Source organism: Pituophis catenifer, unplaced genomic scaffold (assembly GCF_029215685.1).
Source record: "Pituophis catenifer annectens isolate HBS135680 unplaced genomic scaffold, rPitCat1.0.hap2 SCAF_16, whole genome shotgun sequence".
Lineage (NCBI taxonomy): Eukaryota > Metazoa > Chordata > Lepidosauria > Squamata > Colubridae > Pituophis > Pituophis catenifer.
The window spans coordinates 15,639,691-15,661,018 of record NW_027256896.1 but is presented as its reverse complement, the minus strand read 5'-3'; the positions used below and the strand labels follow the sequence as shown (position 1 = coordinate 15,661,018).

General features: G+C 46.0%; 1 protein-coding gene across 1 annotated transcript in view; it reads left to right on the top strand.

Moving 5' to 3' along the window:
- DNAH3 (dynein axonemal heavy chain 3) overlaps window positions 1–19,957 on the top strand; it is a 93,379-nt gene extending 73,422 nt beyond the window's left edge. The window contains 14 exon segments of the mRNA XM_070955392.1: window positions 571–2,712; window positions 4,625–4,844; window positions 5,936–6,180; window positions 7,748–7,833; window positions 7,835–7,865; window positions 8,965–9,122; window positions 10,100–10,270; window positions 10,816–10,958; window positions 12,935–13,089; window positions 13,092–13,138; window positions 15,177–15,192; window positions 15,913–15,995; window positions 15,997–16,040; window positions 19,611–19,957. Coding sequence (XP_070811493.1) covers window positions 571–2,712; window positions 4,625–4,844; window positions 5,936–6,180; window positions 7,748–7,833; window positions 7,835–7,865; window positions 8,965–9,122; window positions 10,100–10,270; window positions 10,816–10,958; window positions 12,935–13,089; window positions 13,092–13,138; window positions 15,177–15,192; window positions 15,913–15,995; window positions 15,997–16,040; window positions 19,611–19,956 — 3,887 coding nt within the window. The 3' untranslated portion in view covers window position 19,957.
- The last annotated feature ends 1,371 nt before the right edge of the window (window positions 19,958–21,328 follow it).

Genomic DNA, 21,328 nt, shown 5'->3' with positions numbered 1-21,328 from the left:
AACTTACAGAATGCACCATGAATTTGGGACCCATGGTTTCTGAGTGATGATGTTTGGGAAGGTTGTGGCTGCTTCAGTGCTACTGGCTGTTGCTGCGGTTGCTGTGAACTTCATTTTCAATGCTCTGTGACAGTTTCCCAGCCAATCTCATAATTCCTTGCTCCTTCCCCCACCCAGCAGCAGTCACTTACCTGACTGCTGGGAAGGGTAGGGAAGGGAAGAAGAAGGATGAGGGAGGAAGGAAGGAGATTGAGAGAGGTGAAGGGAGGGAGGAGGGAGAGAGGGAGGGAGGGAGGGAGGGAGGGAGGGAGGGAGGAAGGAAGGAAGGAAGGAAGGAAGGAAGGAAGGAAGGAAGGAAGATCTCCGATGCTCCCTGCCAGATTCCCAGAAGCAATGGGGAAGCCAGCAGGAAGTCAGAAATAGTCCACTTCCCACTGCTTTTTTGCTCACCTGTGGTCATTCTCTTTCTCTGTTTAGGAAAGGGAATGTCACCGAAACAATGACTTGATGGGGCACAGGTTGTCTAGTATTAAACGCATTCATGATTATGTGTTCTGTTGTGAAATGCAGGTAAAATGATAGAAGACTACTGGGGAAGTTCTAAAAAGGTCCTGGGTGATCTGAAATTCCTCGAGGGCTTGAAGACGTATGACAAAGATAACATTCCCGCCGTAGTAATGAAGAGAATCCGAGAGAGGTTTATCAACCACCCCGATTTCCAGCCCGCTGTCATCAAAAATGTCTCTTCAGCCTGCGAAGGCTTATGTAAGTGGGTGAGAGCCATGGAGGTCTATGACCGCGTCGCCAAGGTCGTTGCCCCTAAGCGGGAACGCCTTCGAGAGGCGGAGGGCTTGCTCGACATCCAGATGCAGAAGCTCAACACAAAGCGCGCAGAGCTCAAGACCCTGATGGACCGTCTTCAAGCTCTGAATGACGAGTTTGAAGAGATGAATAACCGAAAGAAAGAGCTGGAGGACAACATTGAGATATGCTCCCAGAAGCTGATACGAGCCGAGAAACTGATCAGCGGATTAGGAGGCGAGAAGGAGAGGTGGACGGAAGCCGCCCGCCTGCTGGGAATCCGCTACACCGATCTGACAGGGGACACCTTGCTGTCTTCAGGGACGGTGGCTTATCTGGGGGCCTTCACCGTGGATTACCGGCTGGAATGTCAGCAGAAGTGGCTGGCCTTATGCAAGGAGAAGGACATTCCTTGCTCGAACGATTTCAGCCTGAGTAACACTTTAGGGGATCCAGTCAAGATTCGCGCCTGGCAGATTGCAGGGTTGCCCATCGATTCCTTCTCGATTGACAATGGCATCATTGTGTCCAACTCGCGACGATGGGCTCTCATGATCGACCCTCAAGGGCAAGCCAACAAGTGGGTCAAAAACATGGAAAAAGGCAACAAACTCTCGGTCATCAAGTTATCTGACACCAATTACGTCAGGACGTTGGAGAACGCCATCCAGTTTGGAACGCCGGTCCTCCTGGAAAATATCGGTGAGGAACTGGATGCTTTCCTGGAGCCCGTTCTGCTAAAGACAACCTTCAAGCAGCAGGGAGTTGAGTATATGAGACTGGGGGAAAACATCATCGAGTTCTCCAAAGACTTCAGGTTTTACATCACCACCCGTTTAAGGAACCCTCATTACCTCCCTGAAGTGGCGGTGAAGGTTTGCCTGCTCAATTTCATGATTACGCCTCTGGGACTTCAGGATCAGCTCCTTGGGATCGTGGCTGCCAAAGAAAAACCGGATCTGGAAGAGAAGAAGAACAAGCTGATCGTCGAGAGTGCGGCGAACAAGAAGCAGCTGAAGGAAATTGAAGATAAGATCCTGGAAGTCCTCTCCAAATCGGAAGGAAACATCTTAGAAGACGAGACGGCCATCAAAGTCCTCTCCTCCTCCAAACAGCTATCGGAAGAAATCTCTGAGAAGCAAGAAATTGCCAGTATGACCGAGATAGAGATTGATGCGACGCGGATGGGATACAAACCCGTGGCGGTCCATTCCGCAACCGTCTTCTTCTGCATTTCCGATCTGGCGCACATCGAGCCGATGTACCAGTATTCCTTGATATGGTTCATTAACCTCTACATCCAGTCGCTCGCCAACAGTAGAAAAAGCGATGTTTTGGAGGAAAGAATCGAAAACATCATCGATCACTTCACTGTGAGCATCTACAATAACGTCTGCCGGTCCTTGTTCGAAAAGGACAAGCTGCTTTTCTCCCTCCTTCTGTCCATCGGGATTTTGAAAGGGAAGAACGAAATAGATGATGAAGTTTGGCGGTTTTTATTGACCGGAGGGGTGGCTTTGGAGAACCCCTACCCCAATCCCGCCTCCGAGTGGTTGACTGACAAAGCTTGGGCTGAGATTGTCCGTGCTTCGGGCCTCGAAAACCTCACCGGCTTGATGGATCACTTCGAGTCCCACGTCCAGGCGTGGAAAGCGATTTATGATTCGGCCAAGCCTCACGAAGAAGCCTTCCCCAGTGGGTGGAATAGGCTGACAGGTCTTGACCGCATGGTGGTGCTCCGGTGTTTGCGACCCGATAAAATTATCCCAGCCACCCAGCTGTTCATCATGGAGAAGATGGGGAGGACCTACATTGAACCCCCAACTTTCGATCTCGTTGGAAGTTACAATGACTCCAACTGCTGTGCCCCCTTGATTTTTGTCCTGTCCCCGGGAGCGGATCCCATGGCAGGTGAGATATGGAATTCAGTTCAGTTCAAATCAATTCTCATTGGACTGATTGGTTGGTGACAAGGAAGGAAACTTAGATCTCTGTCTCTGTTAAATGTCTGTGGAAGTTCTCAAGTCATCCGGGTCATGGTTGCCCCAAAGGTGCTTTTTACGTTTTATGTTTATGTTTTTATGTTTGATTAAATTTATATACCGCCCTACTCCCGAAGGACTCAGGGTGGTGAACAGGCACAAAATAAAATACATAAATACAAAAGTTAGAAATGTAATTAAAACCAAATTAAATAATTTAGCCCAGGACAATTAAAAATCCCAATAATTTAAAACAAATTAAAATTTCAATTTAAAAATTTAAAAGAAAGGGGAGAAAATTAGGCTAGGCTGGCTTGCTGGAATAGGAGAGTCTTAAGAGCACGGCGGAAAGTGCGCAGAGAACCCCTTCCTATAATTTTTGAAGCCCACCCCTGTTGGAAACATTCTGCTTCTCATCTAAGAAGTTCTTCCTGAAGAACCGAAGAAGCTTCTTGGATGAGAAGTGCAATGTTTTCATGGGGGGGGGGGGAAACCCAACAAAGTCCAGTTGCCTTTCGAAAAAGCACTTTTTGGGCAATGTCTGTTAGCAAATAATTATGAGCTTACTACTAACTAGATAGTAGAACCAGTCTTGACATTCTACTGATAAAATACACTCAGAGAAATTCTAAAAAAAAAAGAAAAAAAAAAGAGTATGTTAGCAAAACTGGAAGGGTTGACCTGACTAAGAGCAACCTAATTGAAGGAGAGAGCTCCATAGAATAAGCTGTTAGATTTGGATCTGACAAACATCCTTAATTATCACCCTACTTCTTTTAAAGATTTGTGGACAGAAAGAGGTACCATCTCTCGCAAGGATAGGCACTCCGTACCCATCAGATGTTATTAAAACTCCAGTTCCCAGCAGTCTTGACCAACATGGCCAATGGTAGAGGAGGACACTGAGTGTTGTAGTTCAGCAACCTTTGGACGTTCACACATTGTTACTTAGGGGAATGGTGTGCACGCTTCTTTTGAAAAAAGTTGGCCCTGATTCTTTAAAATGACCCACACGTTTATAGAATAGAATAGAATAGAGTAGAGTAGAGTAGAGTAGAGTAGAGTAGAGTAGAGTAGAGTAGAGTAGAGTAGAGTAGAGTAGAGCAGAGTAAAGTAGAGTAGAGTAGAGTAGAGTAGAGTAGAGTAGAGTAGAGTAGAGTAGAGCAGAGTAAAGGAGAGTAGAGTAGAGTAGAGTAGAGTAGAGTAGAGTAGAGTAGAGTAGAGCAAAGTAGAGTAGAGTAGAGTAAGTAGAGCAGAGTAGAGCAGAGTAGAGTAGAGTAGAGTAGAGTAGAGTAGAGTAGAGTAGAGTAGAACAGGAACAGAACAGAACAGAACATTGGATTGGAATGGAATGGAATGGAATGGAATGGAAATGCAGAATAGAATAGGAATAGAACAGAACAGAATATTGTAATAGAATAGAGTAGAACAGAACAGAACATTGGAATGGAATGGAATGGAAATGCAGAATAGGAATAGGAATAGGAATAGGAATAGGAATAGAATAGAATAGAATAGAATAGAATAGAATAGAATAGAATAGAATAGAATAGAATAGAATAGAATAGAATAGAATAGAATAGAATAATAGAGTTGGAAGGGATCTTGTAGGTCATCTAGTCCAATCGGCTGTCCAGTCTCTTCTTGAAAGCTTCCAGGGATGAAGCTCCCACAACTTCTGAAGGCAACTTCTGTTCCATGGGTTGATGGTTCTCACCATCAGAAAATTCCTCCTTATTTCTAGGTTGAAATCACTCCTTGATCGGTTTCCATCCGTTGTTCCTTGCCTGGCCTCCAGGTGCTTTGGAAAAATATTGAGGACAGTTGTGTTTCTTGACTAGGTTTGCTGAAGTTTGCTGATGATCTTGGAATGGAGAGCATCCAGACCATTTCCTTGGGACAAGGACAAGGCCCCATCGCAGCCAAGATGATCAACCAGGCGATCAGAGATGGAACTTGGGTTGTGTTGCAGAATTGTCACCTGGCCACCAGCTGGATGCCCGCTTTGGAAAAAATCTGCGAGGAAATCATCGTACCTGAGAATACCCATGTCAAATTCAGGCAAGGATTTAATTTGGTCTCTTCTAAATGCAGTAGATGGATTGAGATCTTTCCCCAAGCTCATTCATTTCTCCTTTGCAAGGAACCTCCCTCTCTGTTCTTTCTTTACTGGTGGACGAGCGTTCATTCTTCATGAAAAGTATTAATTGGTGGCTTTGGTGAGAATCAGGTTGCTGTTTGATAGCCCCTTGCAGGTAATTCTTGACTTACAACCATTTTGTCAGGATTACAAGTAACACCCCCAACAAAAGAAGACTCTGAGGTTTCAGTTTCCTCAAAGTTCCATTTTATGAGAGATGTCATATTGGCACATCTGGGAAAATCGGAATCTGAAAGTTTCCAGGTTTTCCCCACCCAAGTGAAAATTCAAGTCCCTGCCCAGTACCCACATGTCCATCACATGGTCCAATCATCCACCATCCAAATTGGAGACACCTCCCAGTCATCCGACTCCAGGTGCCAGGGCAAGGCGTCCTTGACTCTCTGAGAAAGGAATGTTATTTTGACTACATATCACCCATACTCTACGCAATCTCCCCTCCCATGATCCCACAGTAGAAAATGTGACAGGCCTGAAGGCCCAAATGTAAAGGATGGCTTGCAGGCCTGACACATTTGTTTAGCGACTGCTCGAAGTTACGACAGCATTGGAAAAAGTAACATGTTAACATGGTTCCACCCTAGCTCTGGAGATAAAAGGCAGGGAGTGGAGAAGAATAGGTGTGGCAGACAACTATTCATCTCTCTGCCGGATAGGCTTGTTAGCCTGTGTTTACAGAGAAACTTTTTGCTGGGGTTGCTGGTGCTCCTAATTAAAAGAATCTTTGAGTTAACTTCAGAAGGTTTGTCGTGTTTGGGGAAGTGTGTCAGAATAGGCAACTTTTGGATTTTGGATTTTGTGGATTTCAACTCCCAGAATTCATGCTGGCTGGGGAATTCTGGGAGTTGAAGTCCACAAGTCTTAAAGTTGCCAAGGTTAAACGCTTCCTACCGTCTACCGTTCTGGGCAAATGACCATCCAATCTCTTCTTAAAAACCTCCAGTGACAGGAGCAGCCGCGTGCTCTGAACCTTTCTCTTCTGGCTTCTCAGGTTGTGGCTGACCAGTTACCCGTCGGAAAAGTTTCCCGTCAGCATCCTCCAAAACGGGATCAAAATGACCAACGAGCCGCCGAAAGGCGTCCGCGCAAACCTCCTCCGCTCCTACCTCAACGACCCGATTTCCGATCCCGCCTTCTTTAACAGCTGTGAAAAAATGGAAATTTGGCACAAGATGCTGTTCGGACTCTGCTTCTTCCATGCCCTGGTGCAAGAACGGAGGAACTTCGGCCCGCTGGGTGAGACGGGGAGCCCAGTTTTGGTCTCCCCATTTGCCTTGTGCTTGTCCTGCTTGAATGTGTTCTGACCTAAGCTTCCCAAAAGCACAAAGCTGACTCCCCGTCCCGATAAAACCTCTTTTATTTAGATTAAAGGGAATTCCTCTCCAGCAAAGTCCCGGCCAACAGTCTTTCAAGAGATTTCACAACTACCGACCTTGATCAGGCTTGGAGAGCTGCCAGGCTGACATCTTTCAAACGCCACTCTGTAGCAGACAATACTCAGCAAGAAGGCAGGAATAGATCTTCCCTCTAATGAATTGAACTAATTTTTTTTTTTTAATTTGATTTATATGCCGCCCTTCTCCGGAGACTCAGGGAGGCTTACAGTGCGTTAAGCAATAGCCTTCATCCTTTTTGTACATTTATACAAAGTCAGCTTATTGCCCCCACAAACTGGGTCCTCAATTTACCTACCTTAGAAAGGATGGAAGGCTGAGTCAACCTTGAGCCTGGTGAGATTCGAACCTGCAGTAATTGCAGGCAGGTGGTCTTAATAACAGGGTGCTTTAGACCACTGTACTACCAAGGCTCAGTTGTCTCTTGCAAACTCCCCTCCCCTTTCACTCCTCTTTATTCCCTATGGGAGGGGCCATTCACCCTCCACCTGTGACTTTACTCCTGAGTCGGCCCTTGTTCCTTAGCTGTTCCCTTCTCCCGGCAGCTCTGTGCATGCGCACATCGGGAACAGGATCCAGCTGTTCTTCTGCCCCACTGATGTCAGACTCCGAAGGCAGCTGAGAACTGTCAGACGGCCCTGGCTCCCTCTCTGCCTCCAACGCAGAGCACTCGTCAGAGCCTTCCCCAGACTCCAGGACTGGCCCATATTCCTCCCCAATATCCTCACTCTCTGAGTCTGCCGCCAGCTCTGCTGGCTGCTGGCAGGCCACAACAGAATGCCCTGAAGGTTTTTCAGGTTTCTGTTGAGGCTGTTCTTTGTAGACTTGTAGTCCTCAACCTCCAACTGGTTACTTAGTGACTGTTCAGAGTTAACCGTGGACCTATTGATTTCATTTTATGTTTAAAATTATGAAATTGAGGTTTTGTTGCAGTCAGACAGTTACTAGAATCATGGTGGCGCAGTGGTTAGAATGCAGTACTGCAGGCTAACTCTGCGTTCCACTGCCAGGAGTTCGATCCTGACCAGCTCAAGGTTGACTCAGCCTTCCATCCTTCTGAGGTAGGTAAAATGAGGACCCAGATTGTTGGGGATGAGAGGCTAACTCTGTAAACAGCTTAGAAAGGGCTGTAAAAGCACTGTGAAGCGGCATATAAGTCTAAGTGCTATTGCTACTTCCTTTTTGACAGGAGCTTTTCTGCCCTCGTCCTTTTGCCTAAGGAGAGTTTCTCCCGAGAGAGAACGATGTCATACAAATACATCTAGCAGAATAATAGAGCAATAAAGGCGATTGCGGTAACTTAAGGACCAACTCATTTATTACAAGCATAATTTCAGGATTGTATTTCATCAGATGTGTCAGAATAAAAGTCTTCCTGCGCTTTTCTTTTTTCCTCCTGAATTGGACAGGTTGGAATATTCCCTATGAATTCAACGAATCTGATCTTAGAATCAGCTTGAGGCAAATTCAGATGTTTCTGAACGAATACGAAGAAAACCCCATTCGAAGCTCTAACTTATCTTACAGGTACAAGACACCCTACGGCTTGATTTGCATACAATGATTAAGTTCTGATCTGTTGTACCAGGGGTGGGCTTCCAAAATTTTAGCATGGGTTCTCTGCCCGGTTGCTGGGTGGGTGTGGCCATGGTGGGTGTGGCCTAGTCGACCTCTTACACCATGGCATTTTTGCCCTCCCCGGGCTCCGGGGGCTTTCCTCGAGCCTCCAGGATGATGAAAAACGGCCTCCCCAGGCTCCGGAGGCCCTCCGGAGGCTGGAAATGGGCCCATTTCCAGCCTTCCCAAACTTCTAGTAGGCCCGTTTTTCACCCTCCCCGAGCCTCCGCACATGCCCTGCACTTACCTGCATCCAAAACAGGCCACGGTGGAGCCTCCTGGGAGGGGCAGGGAGGGGTGGGGGGGACCAGCCAGGAGTGGGATTTGGTTCTCTGAACTGCACAGAATCTTAGCTACAGCTTCTTAGCTTCTCTCGAACCCCTGCGAACCCCCAGCATGTCAGGGTGGCAATTAATCCCATTCTGCTTTTGGGTAATTGCACCTTGATTAGAGAATGGATCGTGACCTTTCCTTGAAGTATACTTTAAAGAAGAAATAAAACCGAGATATATTCTAATAAGCACATTTTATTGTAAAGAAGTAAAAACATCTTACTAGCTAATTAATTACATCTTGGCAGCGTTCCTGCCGGACCTCTCTTGGCTGGAGAACAAAGAAAAAAAAAAGTTAGAGAAAAAGAAAAGAATGTAGACATGCGCAGTAGTTAGTGATAAGAACTTGGCAAGCTACGGTAAGTCTGAAGGTCAAAAATAAGAGCTCAGCTGGTAAATACAAAAACGCAGTGACACAGCAGCCCACCCGATTGTAGCCATGGTTTATTGAACAAGCTACAGTAGCTGCATTTGTACTAATGTTAAGCTATGGGTGAGAGTTGATTAGAAACCATGGCAGGTACTTGCTACTGTGAAATGCATTTCCACAAAGGTCTGCCATCTATTTTGTATTCTTCCTCAACCTTGTTATCTTCCAGATGTCAACCCCGGGTGTGTCTCTTAGGTGTATAAATCTTCTCGCCTTGGCCCTCCTGATGTAACTTTTCTGTTTCCAGGGGAATGCAATTACGGTGGAAGAGTGACAGATGACAAGGACAGACGTCTCCTCCTTTCGCTTCTCTCCCTGGTCTACTGCAAAGAGATTGAAACTGAGGAATGCTATAAACTTTCTCCAGGGGGGGAATATTATATACCTCCCTTTGGGCCGTACCAGGTGAGAAAAGATGAGATTGAATGATACTAGGATCGTTTTGTTGTTGTTAGTTGCGTCAGTTGTGTCTGACCCATCACGACCCCATGGACAATGTTCCTCCAGGCCTTCCTGTCTCTACCATCCTCTGGAGTCCATTTAAGCTCACGCCGACTGCTTCAGTGACTCCATCCAGCCACCTTGTTCTCTGCCGTCCCCTTCTTCTTTTGCCCTCCATCTTTCCCAGCATTAGGCTCTTCTCCAGGGAGTCCTTCCTTCTCATTAGGTGGCCAAAGTATCTGAGTTTCATCTTCAGGATTTGGCCTTCTAAAGAGCAGTCAGGATTGATCTCCTCTAGGACCGACCAGTTGGATCGCCTTGCAGTCCTCTCAGGAGTCTTCTCCAGCATCATTAGGAAACTTTTTTCTCTCCAGAATATTGGTAATGTGTTCCATATGTTGTAGTTATATAGTTCCTGGTTGTGTGTTAATTAGGGTGTTGATAGCTATTAAGCCATTGATTGTCGCTTCCTTAGGCCACCACGCCGTCAGCTCCTAAATACCTGATAGGTGGATGGTAAATCAGTACACCTATCGCCTGACAAGAGTCCATATCTCAGACTTCAATCTTTACTCTGGCTGTTTTTGTCCCTGCTCGGCCAACAATCTTAGTAGCTCCAAAATTGAATGCATGTCCTTGTTCATTGCAATGTGAGACTATCAATAAATTCAGCTCTCCTCATCCAATGCTGGTTCCTGTTCTTGTAATCAAGCAATCTTTCTAGTGCATAATTTGTCCTCGTAACCTCTGGGCGGCGGGCGATGCCCACTTGCAATTTCGGAAGTTGCGTTTTACTGCTTCTGAAAGGTTTTTAATGTATGGCGTATATCCTATATTATAAAACTTACCTTCTGACAATCTACCAAACCTGCTCATAAAATATACAGATGTCTGAATTCTTAACTTTGGATCTGCCTTGTTTTTGTCATAGTCTTACATAGAATTACTTAAGAACGCTGCCAATTTCAACCCATCCTGAAATATTCGGCCTTCATGAGAATGCCGACATTACGAAGGATAACCAAGAGACCAACCTGCTTTTCAATGGGGTCTTGTTGACTCTGCCTAGAGAGGCTGGAGGAGGGCGGGAAATCTCCACAGGTACAAATATTGTCAAACAGATACTTCCATAAATGAGCTCTGGCCTTATCTTTTGAGGACAGGTGGTCCTCGATCTACAACCACTGTTCGAAATTTCAATGGTAATCAAAAAGTGAGATATGAGTGGTTTTCACACTTAGGACCAGGGGTGAAATGCTCCCAGTTCAGACCGGGGTTGCCCGATCCAGTAGCAATGGTGGCGGGTGGTTCGGAGAACCAGTAGCAAAAAATCCCTGCCCCCCCCCCCCATGCCCAACTGAGCCATGCAATCATCAGAGGCTTTTTTTTTTATTTTAAAAGCATTTTTTCTACAACTTCTTAGGCCAAAAAATGCTTTTAAAAGTAAAAAAAAAGCCTCTGACGATCACGCAACTCAGCTGGGCTCATCAGAGGCTTTTTAAAAGCATTTTTTTCTACAACAAAAATGCTTTTAAAAGTGAAAAAAAAAAAAGTTGGCCATGCCCACTCAGTCACATTAAATAAAATAAAAGCTAAGAAAGCGTTCATTGTTTTCCCAGTGATTTCACTTCTCGATGATTCCGTTTCCTAATTTCAGGAAACGGTTGAAGAATTGGCTCAGGATGTCCTTTCCAAGCTACCCGATGATTTTGACCTTGAACACGTGATGAAATTGTATCCGGTGCTGTACGAGGAATCCATGAACACGGTTCTCAGGCAGGAACTGATCAGGTTTAACAGGTAAAATTCTGCATGACATACCGACAGAAACGGGAGGGTGTCAGGACGTAGTCCTTAAGACGTTTCAGACAGACGGCAAATGCGTGTGTAATTGTGGTCATGTGTCGGGTGGCATTTGGGTACCTAAAGTGGTACTTCCCCACCCACAGATAAAATGCTAACTGGTACAGAGTTATCTGTTATCTATTCTTCAAAGCACCTGAGGGTAGAACAAGAAGCAACAGGTGGAAACTAATCAAGGAGAGAAGCAATTTAGAACTAAGAAGAAATTTCCTGACAGTTAGAACAATTAACCAGTGGAACAACTTGCCTCCAGAACTTGTGGATGCCCTAACACTGGAGATTTTTAAGAAAAGATTGGATAACCATTTGTCTGAAGTGGTGTAGGGTTTCCTGCCTGGGCAGGGGGTTGGACTAGAAGACCTCCAAGATCCCTTCCAACTCTGTTATTCTATTCCATTCTATCTCAAAGCTGCTTGTGATTTAGTAGCTGCTAATCAACCGTATCATCAGATCAACAAGGGTGCTCATGTCATCCCAATACTTAGACCTTTACCTGGAAGGTTTTTATTATTAGCATAATACAATCAGCTTGCTTTTTTAGAAATGTTGGATTTGGTGCAGTGGTTCTCAAGTTTGGCAACCTGAAGGTGTGTGGACTTTCAACGCTGGCTGGGGAATTTTGGGAACTGAAGTCTGCACATCTTCAAGTTGGCTGGGGAATTCTAGGAACTAAAGTCTGCACATTTTCAAGCTGGGTAGCGAATTCTGGGAATCAAAGTCTTCACATATTCAAATTGACTGGGGAATTCTGGGAATTGAAGTCCACACATCATCAAGCTGCCAAGGTTGAGAAACACCGGATTATGGAGCAATCCACAAATTTGGAACCTCAGCAGTTTGGGGGAAGGAGCAACTATCCAAAGCAGGGGTGAAATCTATTTTTGAAATCTATTTTTCCTTCCCAACAGGTTCGGAAGTGCACGCATCACCCGTGTGCGCGACATGTGCAGGCATGGACCCTCTGCACACACGCAAACCCTTCTGCGCATCGCGCAGAGGGTAAAAAACAGGTTACTTCCTGGTTAAAACCAGGAAGTAACAATGACTGGGCGGGTGGGCAGAGCCTTGCACCGCCATCGCTAACCGGTTCTCAGAACCACCGGTTCTGCCGGGAGCATTTCATCCCTGATCCAAAGCAACAATTAATTTCTGAAGACCTGTGCTCCTTTCTTTTCTCTGCCTTTTCATTCCAACTTTGTTCTGCCCCAGCTACGGACCCCAAAGAATACAGCACACACGAAGTTTGTACAAAACTTAATTTACTAAAATAACTCAGTCTTTTTCAAAACAAAGGCTGTTAAGAAACTTTCTTAACAGCCTACAAGAAACCAAAGATAAAGTAATCACAATCTTACTAAGGTTGGCAGAAAGCCCACAAGCAATTTGCAGAGAATCCAGACACGAAGGAGAGTGAACTAAAGTTGTTCTCTACAAATTGCTTCAGTCGTGTTCCTCCTTAAATAGGCTAAGGGAGTGGCCAATTAGCTCCAAGCCTTACTCTCAAGGAGACCTCCTCCTGAGTAACCACTCCTGCCTTTTGGTTCTGCACGCCCGTGCATTGAGAAGAGGCTCTTCCTCTTGTCCTCTTCACTTAAAGGAGCTTCTGGAAGTTCTGAAGGCGCTGGCTGAATCCCTGCCTCTGGCACCAGATCTTCTCCAACCTCCTCATTGTCCGACTCAAGTGCCAGCTGCACAGGCTGCCTGCGCAGCACCACACCAGCCTCCTCGCTGTCAGAGTCAGCTACCATCCGCACAGGCCGCTGACGGGCAAACAAGAAACTTGTTTGTCTTTCCAAACAAGCAAAATAACAAGAAGTGCAACTACTTCCAGCTTTCTCCTCTTCCTCTTCTCAACCTAGCTTAGAAAAATGCAGGGTAGTTTTCTAACTTTTGGGATATTTTGTTTTCATCAGACTTACAGAGGTCGTCCGGAGCAGTTTGATCAGCCTGGGCAAAGCCATCAAAGGCCTGGTGTTGATGTCTTCGGAACTGGAGGAAGTTTTCAACAGCATGATCGTGGGCAAAGTGCCAGCTATGTGGGCGGCCAAATCCTACCCATCACTCAAACCCCTGGGAGTTACGTGACCGACTTAGTGGCACGGTTGGTCTTTTTTCAGGTAACCTTAAAAGTCTCACGTTGGTTAATTTGGTGCTCTTGTCAAAAATCATCATCACAAGTCATCTTCCCCTTGGAGATACTGGTAGTTCTCGATTTACGACAGTTCATTTAGGGACCGTTCAAAGTTAGAACGGCGCTGAAAAAAGGAACATGACCATTTTTTCACCCTGTTTTTCAACTGTTGCATCTCCTCTACGGACACGTGATCAAAATTCAGACGCTGGGCAACTGGTTTGCATTTATGAGGTGGCTGAGGTTCGAGGGTCAGGTGATCCCCTGACAAGCAGAGTCCATGGGGAAGCAGATCCCCTGACAAGCAGAGTCCATGGGGAAGCCAGATTCACTTAACAACCGTGTGATTCACTTGGCAACGATGGGGGGAAAAGATGGGGCATAATTCACTTAATAACTGTCTCGTTTGGCAACATAAATTTTGGGCTCAATTGTGGTTGCAAGAACTACCTGTTGTCTAGACAGGAGGCACCAAGTATGAGTGCTAACACTACTTTTACTGTAGTTACAGAATCTTGCAAGTCTGAAAGTATCTCTTTCCTACTTTAGTATTAGTCTTCCAAAAGCTAGGGCTTTCTTTCTTTCTTTCTTTCTTTCTTTCTTTCTTTCTTTCTTTCTTTCTTTCCTTTCTTTCTTTCTTTCTTTCCTCCCTCCTTCCTTCCTTTTTTCCTCCCTCCCTCCCTCCCTCCCTTCCTTCTTTCTTTTTCCTTCCTTCCTTCCTTCCTTCCTCCCTCTTTCTTTCTTTCTTTCTTTCTTTTTCTTTCTTCTTTCTTTCTTTTTCTTTTCTTCTTTCTTTCCTTCCTTCCTTCCTCCCTCTTTCCTTCCTTCCTTCCTTCCTTCCTTTCTTTTTCTTTTTCCTCCCTCCCCTCCCTCCCTCCCTCCCTCCCTCCCTCCCTCCCTCCCTCTTCTTCTTTCTTTCTTTCTTTCTTTCTTTCTTTCTTTCTTTCTTTCTTTCTTTCTTTCTTTCTTTCTTTCTTTCTTTCTTTCTTTCCTACAGTACTTGGATTTAGATAGGGTCAATGGAATTGAAGGAAAACTGGACTTAGTTTGCTTATGGCTCCGTAGGGATTCTAGGCTGACCCCCTCTTTTAACTCCATCTCCAGTTTCTGCCATTCCTTCTCTTATAGATTTCATTGACCAGACCGTTGCCTAGGCTGCGATTCTTCCTCCTGTCCCTCAAGGTCATTTCCATTACCATTACAAGAATAAACGCTAGAGATGGAAAGACCGTCCTATTTTAATAGGAACACCCTGAAAACCAAATGCAACTCAGCTAAGCATCTAAAAAGAAACAGATGCCAAGATTTCAGGGGCATAAATACAGAATTCCTACGTGGATGGGATTGTAAGCAAAATAGGGGGTGTTTCTAGATGTCAGTGTGAAGCACCATCATATAGGAGATGTTTTGATGAGCGTATCAATTTCTCAGTTATGCTATGCTGCTTTAATATTCACCTTGCAGAGAAAACTCAGTTGTGTCCTAAATGAGCCTTGATGGTACAGGGGTTTAAAGCACCCTGTTATTAAGCTTATTAAGACCAGCTGCCTGCAATTACTGCAGGGTTCGAATCTCGCCAAGGCTCAAGGTTGACTCAGCCTTCCATCCTTTCTAAGGTAGGTGAAAATGAGGACCCAGTTGTGGGGGCAATAAGCTGACTTTGTATAAATATACAAAAGGATGAAGGCTATTGCTGAGCACATTGTAAGCCGCCCTGAGTCTTCGGAGAAGGGCGGCATATAAATCAAATTAAAAAATAAATAAAAAAAAATGAGCTTGCATACAGCCAGGATCCAGTGGTGAAATCCAAATGTTTTTACTGCTGGTTCTGTGAGTGTGGCTTGGTGGGTGTGGTGTGGCTTGGTGGGTGTGGCTTGGTTGGCATGGCAGGGGAAGGATACTGCAAAATCTCCATTCCCACCCCACTCCAGGGGAAGGTTACTGCAAAATCCCCATTCCCTCCCCACTCCAGGGGGAAGGATATTGCAAAATCTCCATTCCCACCCCACTCTGGGGCCAGCCAGAGGTGGTATTTGCCGGTTCTCCAAACTACTCAACATTTCCGCTGCCAGTTCTCCAGAACCTGTCAGAACCTGCTAGACTTCACCCCCGCCAGGATCTAAAGGGGTGAAGATGCTAAAGATTGTGAGATCTTGAGCAGAGGCTTCCTAAGAGGCTGGCAATTTCTCCCCCTGATTTCTGAACAATGATCAATATACGGTATTCTCCTACTAATTAAATGATGAAATGTCCAGATTGCATTCCTTGCTGGAGTGATTATGCACTTTATGCGCTTGGTTCATTTAGAAAACTGGATCCTAATTGATTGATTTAGATGCTTTTGTTATTTTGGGAGAGCCAGAAAAAAGCAAATGTCACCCATAATTAATTAACCATAAGTATACTTAATTTATCCTGGCTAATGGGTTTTCAGTCTGTTGGGTTCCTTTCGTCTACCGAACTCCATTCTTAGGCAGCTGTAATATAACCTAAATATCATTAAATGTTTTGAAAAAACATTTGTGACAATTCAATTCCTGGTGTTTTTCATCCTCTTGGCTTTTTTAAAATTACATGTTACAATTTGGAAAATGCAGCAAAATTTTCTGCCAATTATTCTTAATCCTTACAACCTGGCACTTCAGACAAAAGATTAGAAATTCAGTCATCCTAGGATTCTTGGCGGTTGTCGTCGTTTTGATGCTCCATTTCATCAAAATATTTGTTCATTCCCATTCACCTCAGGAATGGATCAAACACGCCCCCCGAATGTATTTTGGATCTCTGGTTTCTATTTTACTCAGTCTTTCCTGACGGGGGTCTCTCAGAATTACGCCAGAAAGTTATACGATCCCAATAGATCATATTGGATTTGAATTTGAGGTAAAGTATACATATATACATATGTTTATAAAGAGTATTGTTACGGGACAAAATGAAATGTGGAAACCAAGAATTAATGAGATGTAGAGGTTGGTTCCAGAGAAGTAGAGAAGCGGAATCTGCAGACTAAATTTTTTATGGCAACAAGATGGCGTTCGTGGCCATAATGGACCTCATTTTCGTGGTGAGGTACATTATTGTCTTATGCTTTGCATGGTTTTGTAGTTTGAGATGCAAAACAATGAAAAGCAAAAAGGAATGGAGAAGAGGGCAGAGAAGGGACTAGCAAGACATGGGTGAAGCATAAGGATTTATGAGAAAAATTGAGAGAGGAAGAAAGAAAGAAGAGAAAGAGAAAGAAAGAGAAAGAGAGAGAGAGAGAGAGAGAGAGAGAGAGAGAGAGAGAGAGAGAGCGCATCAATTTATGTGGTGGACAAAGATCTAGAAAGCTCAGGAGAGCGCCCAGCTGTCCATGTCTCTAGAAGAGTCAATCATTGACGCTCCTAGAGAAATAGATGAGGTGGCAATTGATGGGAACTATCGTCTTATAGCATCTTGGAGATTTGCTACAAAAATAATTAGACTTGGGTACTAGCACAAAAGCAGGCTTTGTTTTTAGCAGGGTTCAAAGCCACAGGATGATGATCCTTCTGAAAATATCCCAGATTTTGTTTCTCCTTCCTCCTCCTGCCCCCTTCCTTCCTTCCTTCCTTCCTCCCTCTAGCTGAATTCCTTCGTCCCTCCCTCTAGCTGAATTCTTTCCTTCCTTCCTTCCTTCCTTCCTTCCTTCCTTCCTTCCTTCCTTCCTCCCTCCCTCCCTCCCTCCCTCCCTCTAGCTGAATTCCTTCCTTCCTTCCTTCCTCCCTCCCTCCCTCTAGCTGAATTCCTTCCTTCCTTCCTTCCTTCCTTCCTTCCTTCCTTCCTTCCTTCCTTCCTTCCTTCCTTCCTTCCTCCCTCCCTCCCTCCCTCCCTCTAGCTGAATTCCTTCCTTCCTTCCTTCCTCCCTCTAGCTGAATTCTTTCCTTTCTTCCTCCCTCCCTCCAGCTGAATTCCTCCCTCCCTCCCTCCCTCCAGTTGAATTCCTCCTCCCTCTAGCTGAATTCCTTCCTTCCTTTCTTCCTCCCTCTCTCCCTTCCTCTCTCCCTCCCTCCCTTCCTCTAGCTGAATTCCTTCCTTCCTTCTTCCCTCCGTCTCTCCCTCCCTCTAGCTGAATTCCTTCCTTCCTTCCTTCCTTCCTTCCTTCCTTCCTTCCTTCCTTCCTTCCTTCCTTCCTTCCTTCCCTTTCCTTCCTCCCTCTAGCTGAATTCCTTCCTTCCCTCCCTCCCTCCCTCCTTTTGATTTCTAGACCTCATACATATATTCATCATACCTAACTGGGTATCAGGCAGCAACAAAGCACCTCTGCTATAAAATGTGGACGGTGGGAAGAAATATTTTCTTTTCTTTTCTGAAATATTGATTCCTGAAGCCAGGTTTCTCTAGAGTTCACTCAGAGTTGTTGAAGGTTAGAAACAGCGTGGGGCCGTTCCGACATAATTGATCCCTCAGTGTTGGGAGATAATAACGCGCCAAATATTAAATAATGGATGGCGTTTATTAACGCCGGAGAGAAAAAGGGAGAGAAAAGACTCACGAGAACTCTGCTCTCAGAAGAAGCCTCGGGGGGAAATGCACCAAAAAGAGTTCAAAATAAATAGGTCCAGAGAGTATTGCAGCTGAAAATATAACGAGCAGATGGAGATATTGGAGTTTTATTGGGTGGAAGGGGCAAAAAGGGTAGGTTAGTTTCATTGGAGAAAATTTTCACGAAGGGATTGGCTTGCCCCACAGGCTGCCAAAAGGGGCATTTCCGGATTCTGTTGGACCAGGAATTTCAGCTGGCAAGGTCTGGGAGAAGAGCCTTCCTGAGGGGTCCTTGGTGCTCTCTGAGCTTGGTTGTTTTCTTGCAGACGTTCCATGACCCAATTAGGTGACATCATCTGCATCTGCAATGCTCTCTACATGGGACTCCCCTTGAAAAGCATCCGGAGGCTCCAACTGGTCCAGAATGCGGGCCGCGCGGGTGGTTATGGGTGCAACTCGTTGTGCCCGCGTGACACCCCTCCTGCGTGAGCTGCACTGGCTCCCAGTGGTCTTCCGGGTGCGATTCAAGGTGTTGGTTACCACCTTTAAAGCGCTCCATGGCTTAGGACCCGGATATCTTCAAGACCGTCTTCTGCCACCAATAGCCTCCCACCGGCCAGTTCACTCCCACAGAGAGGGTCTCCTCAGGGTGCCATTGGCCAAATTATGTCGGCTGGCGACACCCAGGGGGAGGGCCTTCTCTGTGGGAGCCCCAGTCCTGTGGAATGAACTGCCCCCGGAAATACGTAAGATCTCCGACCTCCGGGTATTTTGCTGTGCACTCAAGACCCTGTTGTTCCGCCAGGCTGGGCTATCAAGGTAAAGATTTTAATTGGTTTTAAATGGGATTTTAAATTTGGGGTTTTATAAATTGGCCTATTATTTAATAATTTTAATTATTTTTAAATTTGGTCTGTCCTTGTGTTTTTAATTAAGCTGTACACCGCCCTGAGTCCTTCGGGAGAAGGGCGGTATAGAAATAAAATTAATAAATAAATAATAAATGAATGAATAAAATCATCAGCGCTTGAGGGAGTTGGGTTGTGGTGTAGTGGAGGAGGAGGAGGACCCTTGGGATCCTTGGTGTTCTCCGAGCTTGGTTGTTTTCCTGCAGATGTTTCATGACCCTAAGTAACTAGGGTCTAAGTAACTAAGTAACATCATCACCTCTCTTAAGCAAACCCCACTCCCTCCTAGCACTGATGATGTTACCTAGTTGGGTCACAAAACGTCTGCAAGAAACAACCAAGCTCAGAGAGGACCAAGGACCTCTCCCGGTCCTCCTCCTCTGAAAACCCCACCCCCTCCTAGCACTGATGATGTTATCTAGTTGGGTAATGAAACGTCTGTAGGAAAGCAACCGGGTTCAGAGACCACCGAGGATCCCCACAGTTCAACCCCGAACTACAAATATTCTCATCCATCACGAGTTTTTTTTCTGACACAGTTCCTACCCTCTGGAACACTGTGCCCCCTTTTCCACCCTGAGATCCACACCCACTCTTCTTGGCCTTCTGAAAGTTGAGGCCCAGAGCCTTAATCCTGGTTTACCAATCCCAGGGATGGCCTTTACACCAGAGGTGGTATTCAGCCGGTTCGGGTGAATCAGTAGCTCCGATGATCAGCTGGCCTCGCCCTATCCTGTCCTTTATTTCCTGCTTTTTGGCTCATCTTAATTGCGCGGCACAGCTGATTCCCCTCCCCATTGTTCTACTTACCTTTGCTGACTTGGAAGGTAAGCAGCTGAGCTTCTAAATGCTCCATTTTCAGCGCCGCGCACAAGCGCTTTAGGTGCGTGCTCACCAAACCGGTGGTTAAGCCGGCAGCATCCCACCACTGCTTTACACATGCAGTAAGCCCAACGCTTAGCGCAGCCTAAAACCAGGAACGTGGGCTGACGACACGTTCTTTCTTCCTTCTCATCCCGTCTGCTCCTCCTCGTAGGTGATGAGGAAGGAGCACACCATGAAGCGGATGCCCGAAGACGGCGCCTACGTCAAAGGCCTCTTTCTGGAAGGCGCCCGATGGGACAGGGAAACCATGCAGATCGGCGACTCCTTCCCCAAAATCCTTTACGACGCCCTGCCCATCATTTGGCTGAAACCCGGAGAGAGCGCCAAGTTTTTGCACGAGCGGATCTACCTGTGCCCCGTCTACAAAACCAGCGCCAGGAGAGGCACCTTGTCCACCACCGGCCACTCCACCAACTACGTCCTCTCCATCGAACTGCCTTCTGACCTTCCCCAGAAGCATTGGATCAACCGGGGCGTGGCAGCCCTCTGCCAGTTAGACGACTGAACTGTACGCGCAAAACGAATGCATGTATTCCCGCAGCTTCCCATTAAAATATGTAAGCTTTGACCTTGGCCCTCGTTGGAAATGAAAACCGGCCGTCTTAAAAGACCTCTTATCCTTCTGCGTTTGCTCTCTGGCTGGGTAATTACAGAGTTGGGGAACGGAGAAGTCAAGCTTTGCAATAACGTAGCTCTGGGTCGAGATCCAGATTTGAAAAGCGAAAGGTGGGTCAGATGCCTGCCAGGAAAACCCCTTGAAGGCAGCCACATCGTTTCCCAGGATTGAACAGTTGTTTCTCTGTTCATTCCAAGCAGGCTGGCGGGAGGGCATTGGTTTTTAAGATGTTCCCAATGGGAGCATCAGTGGGTGTGTTGAATCCAGTTGGCGAATCTGGAATATTGCCCTGTTTGTTTACCTTCTCTATACACAGCAGATAAGGACGCGGTGGCTCAGTGGCTAAGACACTGAGCTTGTCGATCGAAAGGTCGGCAGTTCAGCGGTTCGAATCCCTAGTGCCGCGGAACGGGGTGAGCTCCCGTTCCTTGTCCCAGCTTCTGCCAACCTAGCAGTTCGAAAGCACATAAAAAAGGCAAGTAGGAAAATAGGGACCACCTTTGGTGGGAAGGGAACAGCGTTCCGTGCGCCTTTGGGGTTGAGTCATGCCGGCCACATGACCACGGAGACGTCTTCGGGCAGCGCTGGCTCTTCGGCTTTGAAACGGAGATGAGCACCGCCCCCTAGAGTCGGGAACGACTAGCACGTATGTGCGAGGGGAATTTTTACCTTTACCTTTTATACACAGCAGGGGATTGGAACGTATTGGTACAATCAGGCAGAGAAGTCAAAGACGGGTCCAGCATCACTGAAGGATAATTGGTAACTTAAGCCAGGAATGTTAGATTCTTTCTTGGTTGATGGGGGCCTTTGCAATTTGGAAGATGTGCCCAGGGACACTCCCTACAGCTAACTAGTGTGGTTAAGGCCAAAACCAAACGTTGAGTTTGTTTACCACTGAATGTGTTTAGTGTTTACAATCGACTATACAGGTAGACCTCGATTTATGACCACTGTACTACCAAGAGCCCTGGTAGTACAGTGGTCTAAGGCACCCTGTTATTAAGACCACCTGCCTGCAATTACTGTAAGTTCGAATCTCACCAGGCTCAAGGTTGACTCAGCCTTCCATCCTTTCTAAGGTAGGTGAAATGAGGACCCAGTTTGTGGGGGCAATAAGCTGACTTTGTATAAATATACAAAAGTATGAAGGCTATTGCTTAACGCATTGTAAGCCGCCCTGAGTCTCCGGAGAAGGGCGGCATATAAATCAAAATTAAAAAAAAAACAAAAACTGAAACCAAGATTTCTGTTGGTAAGG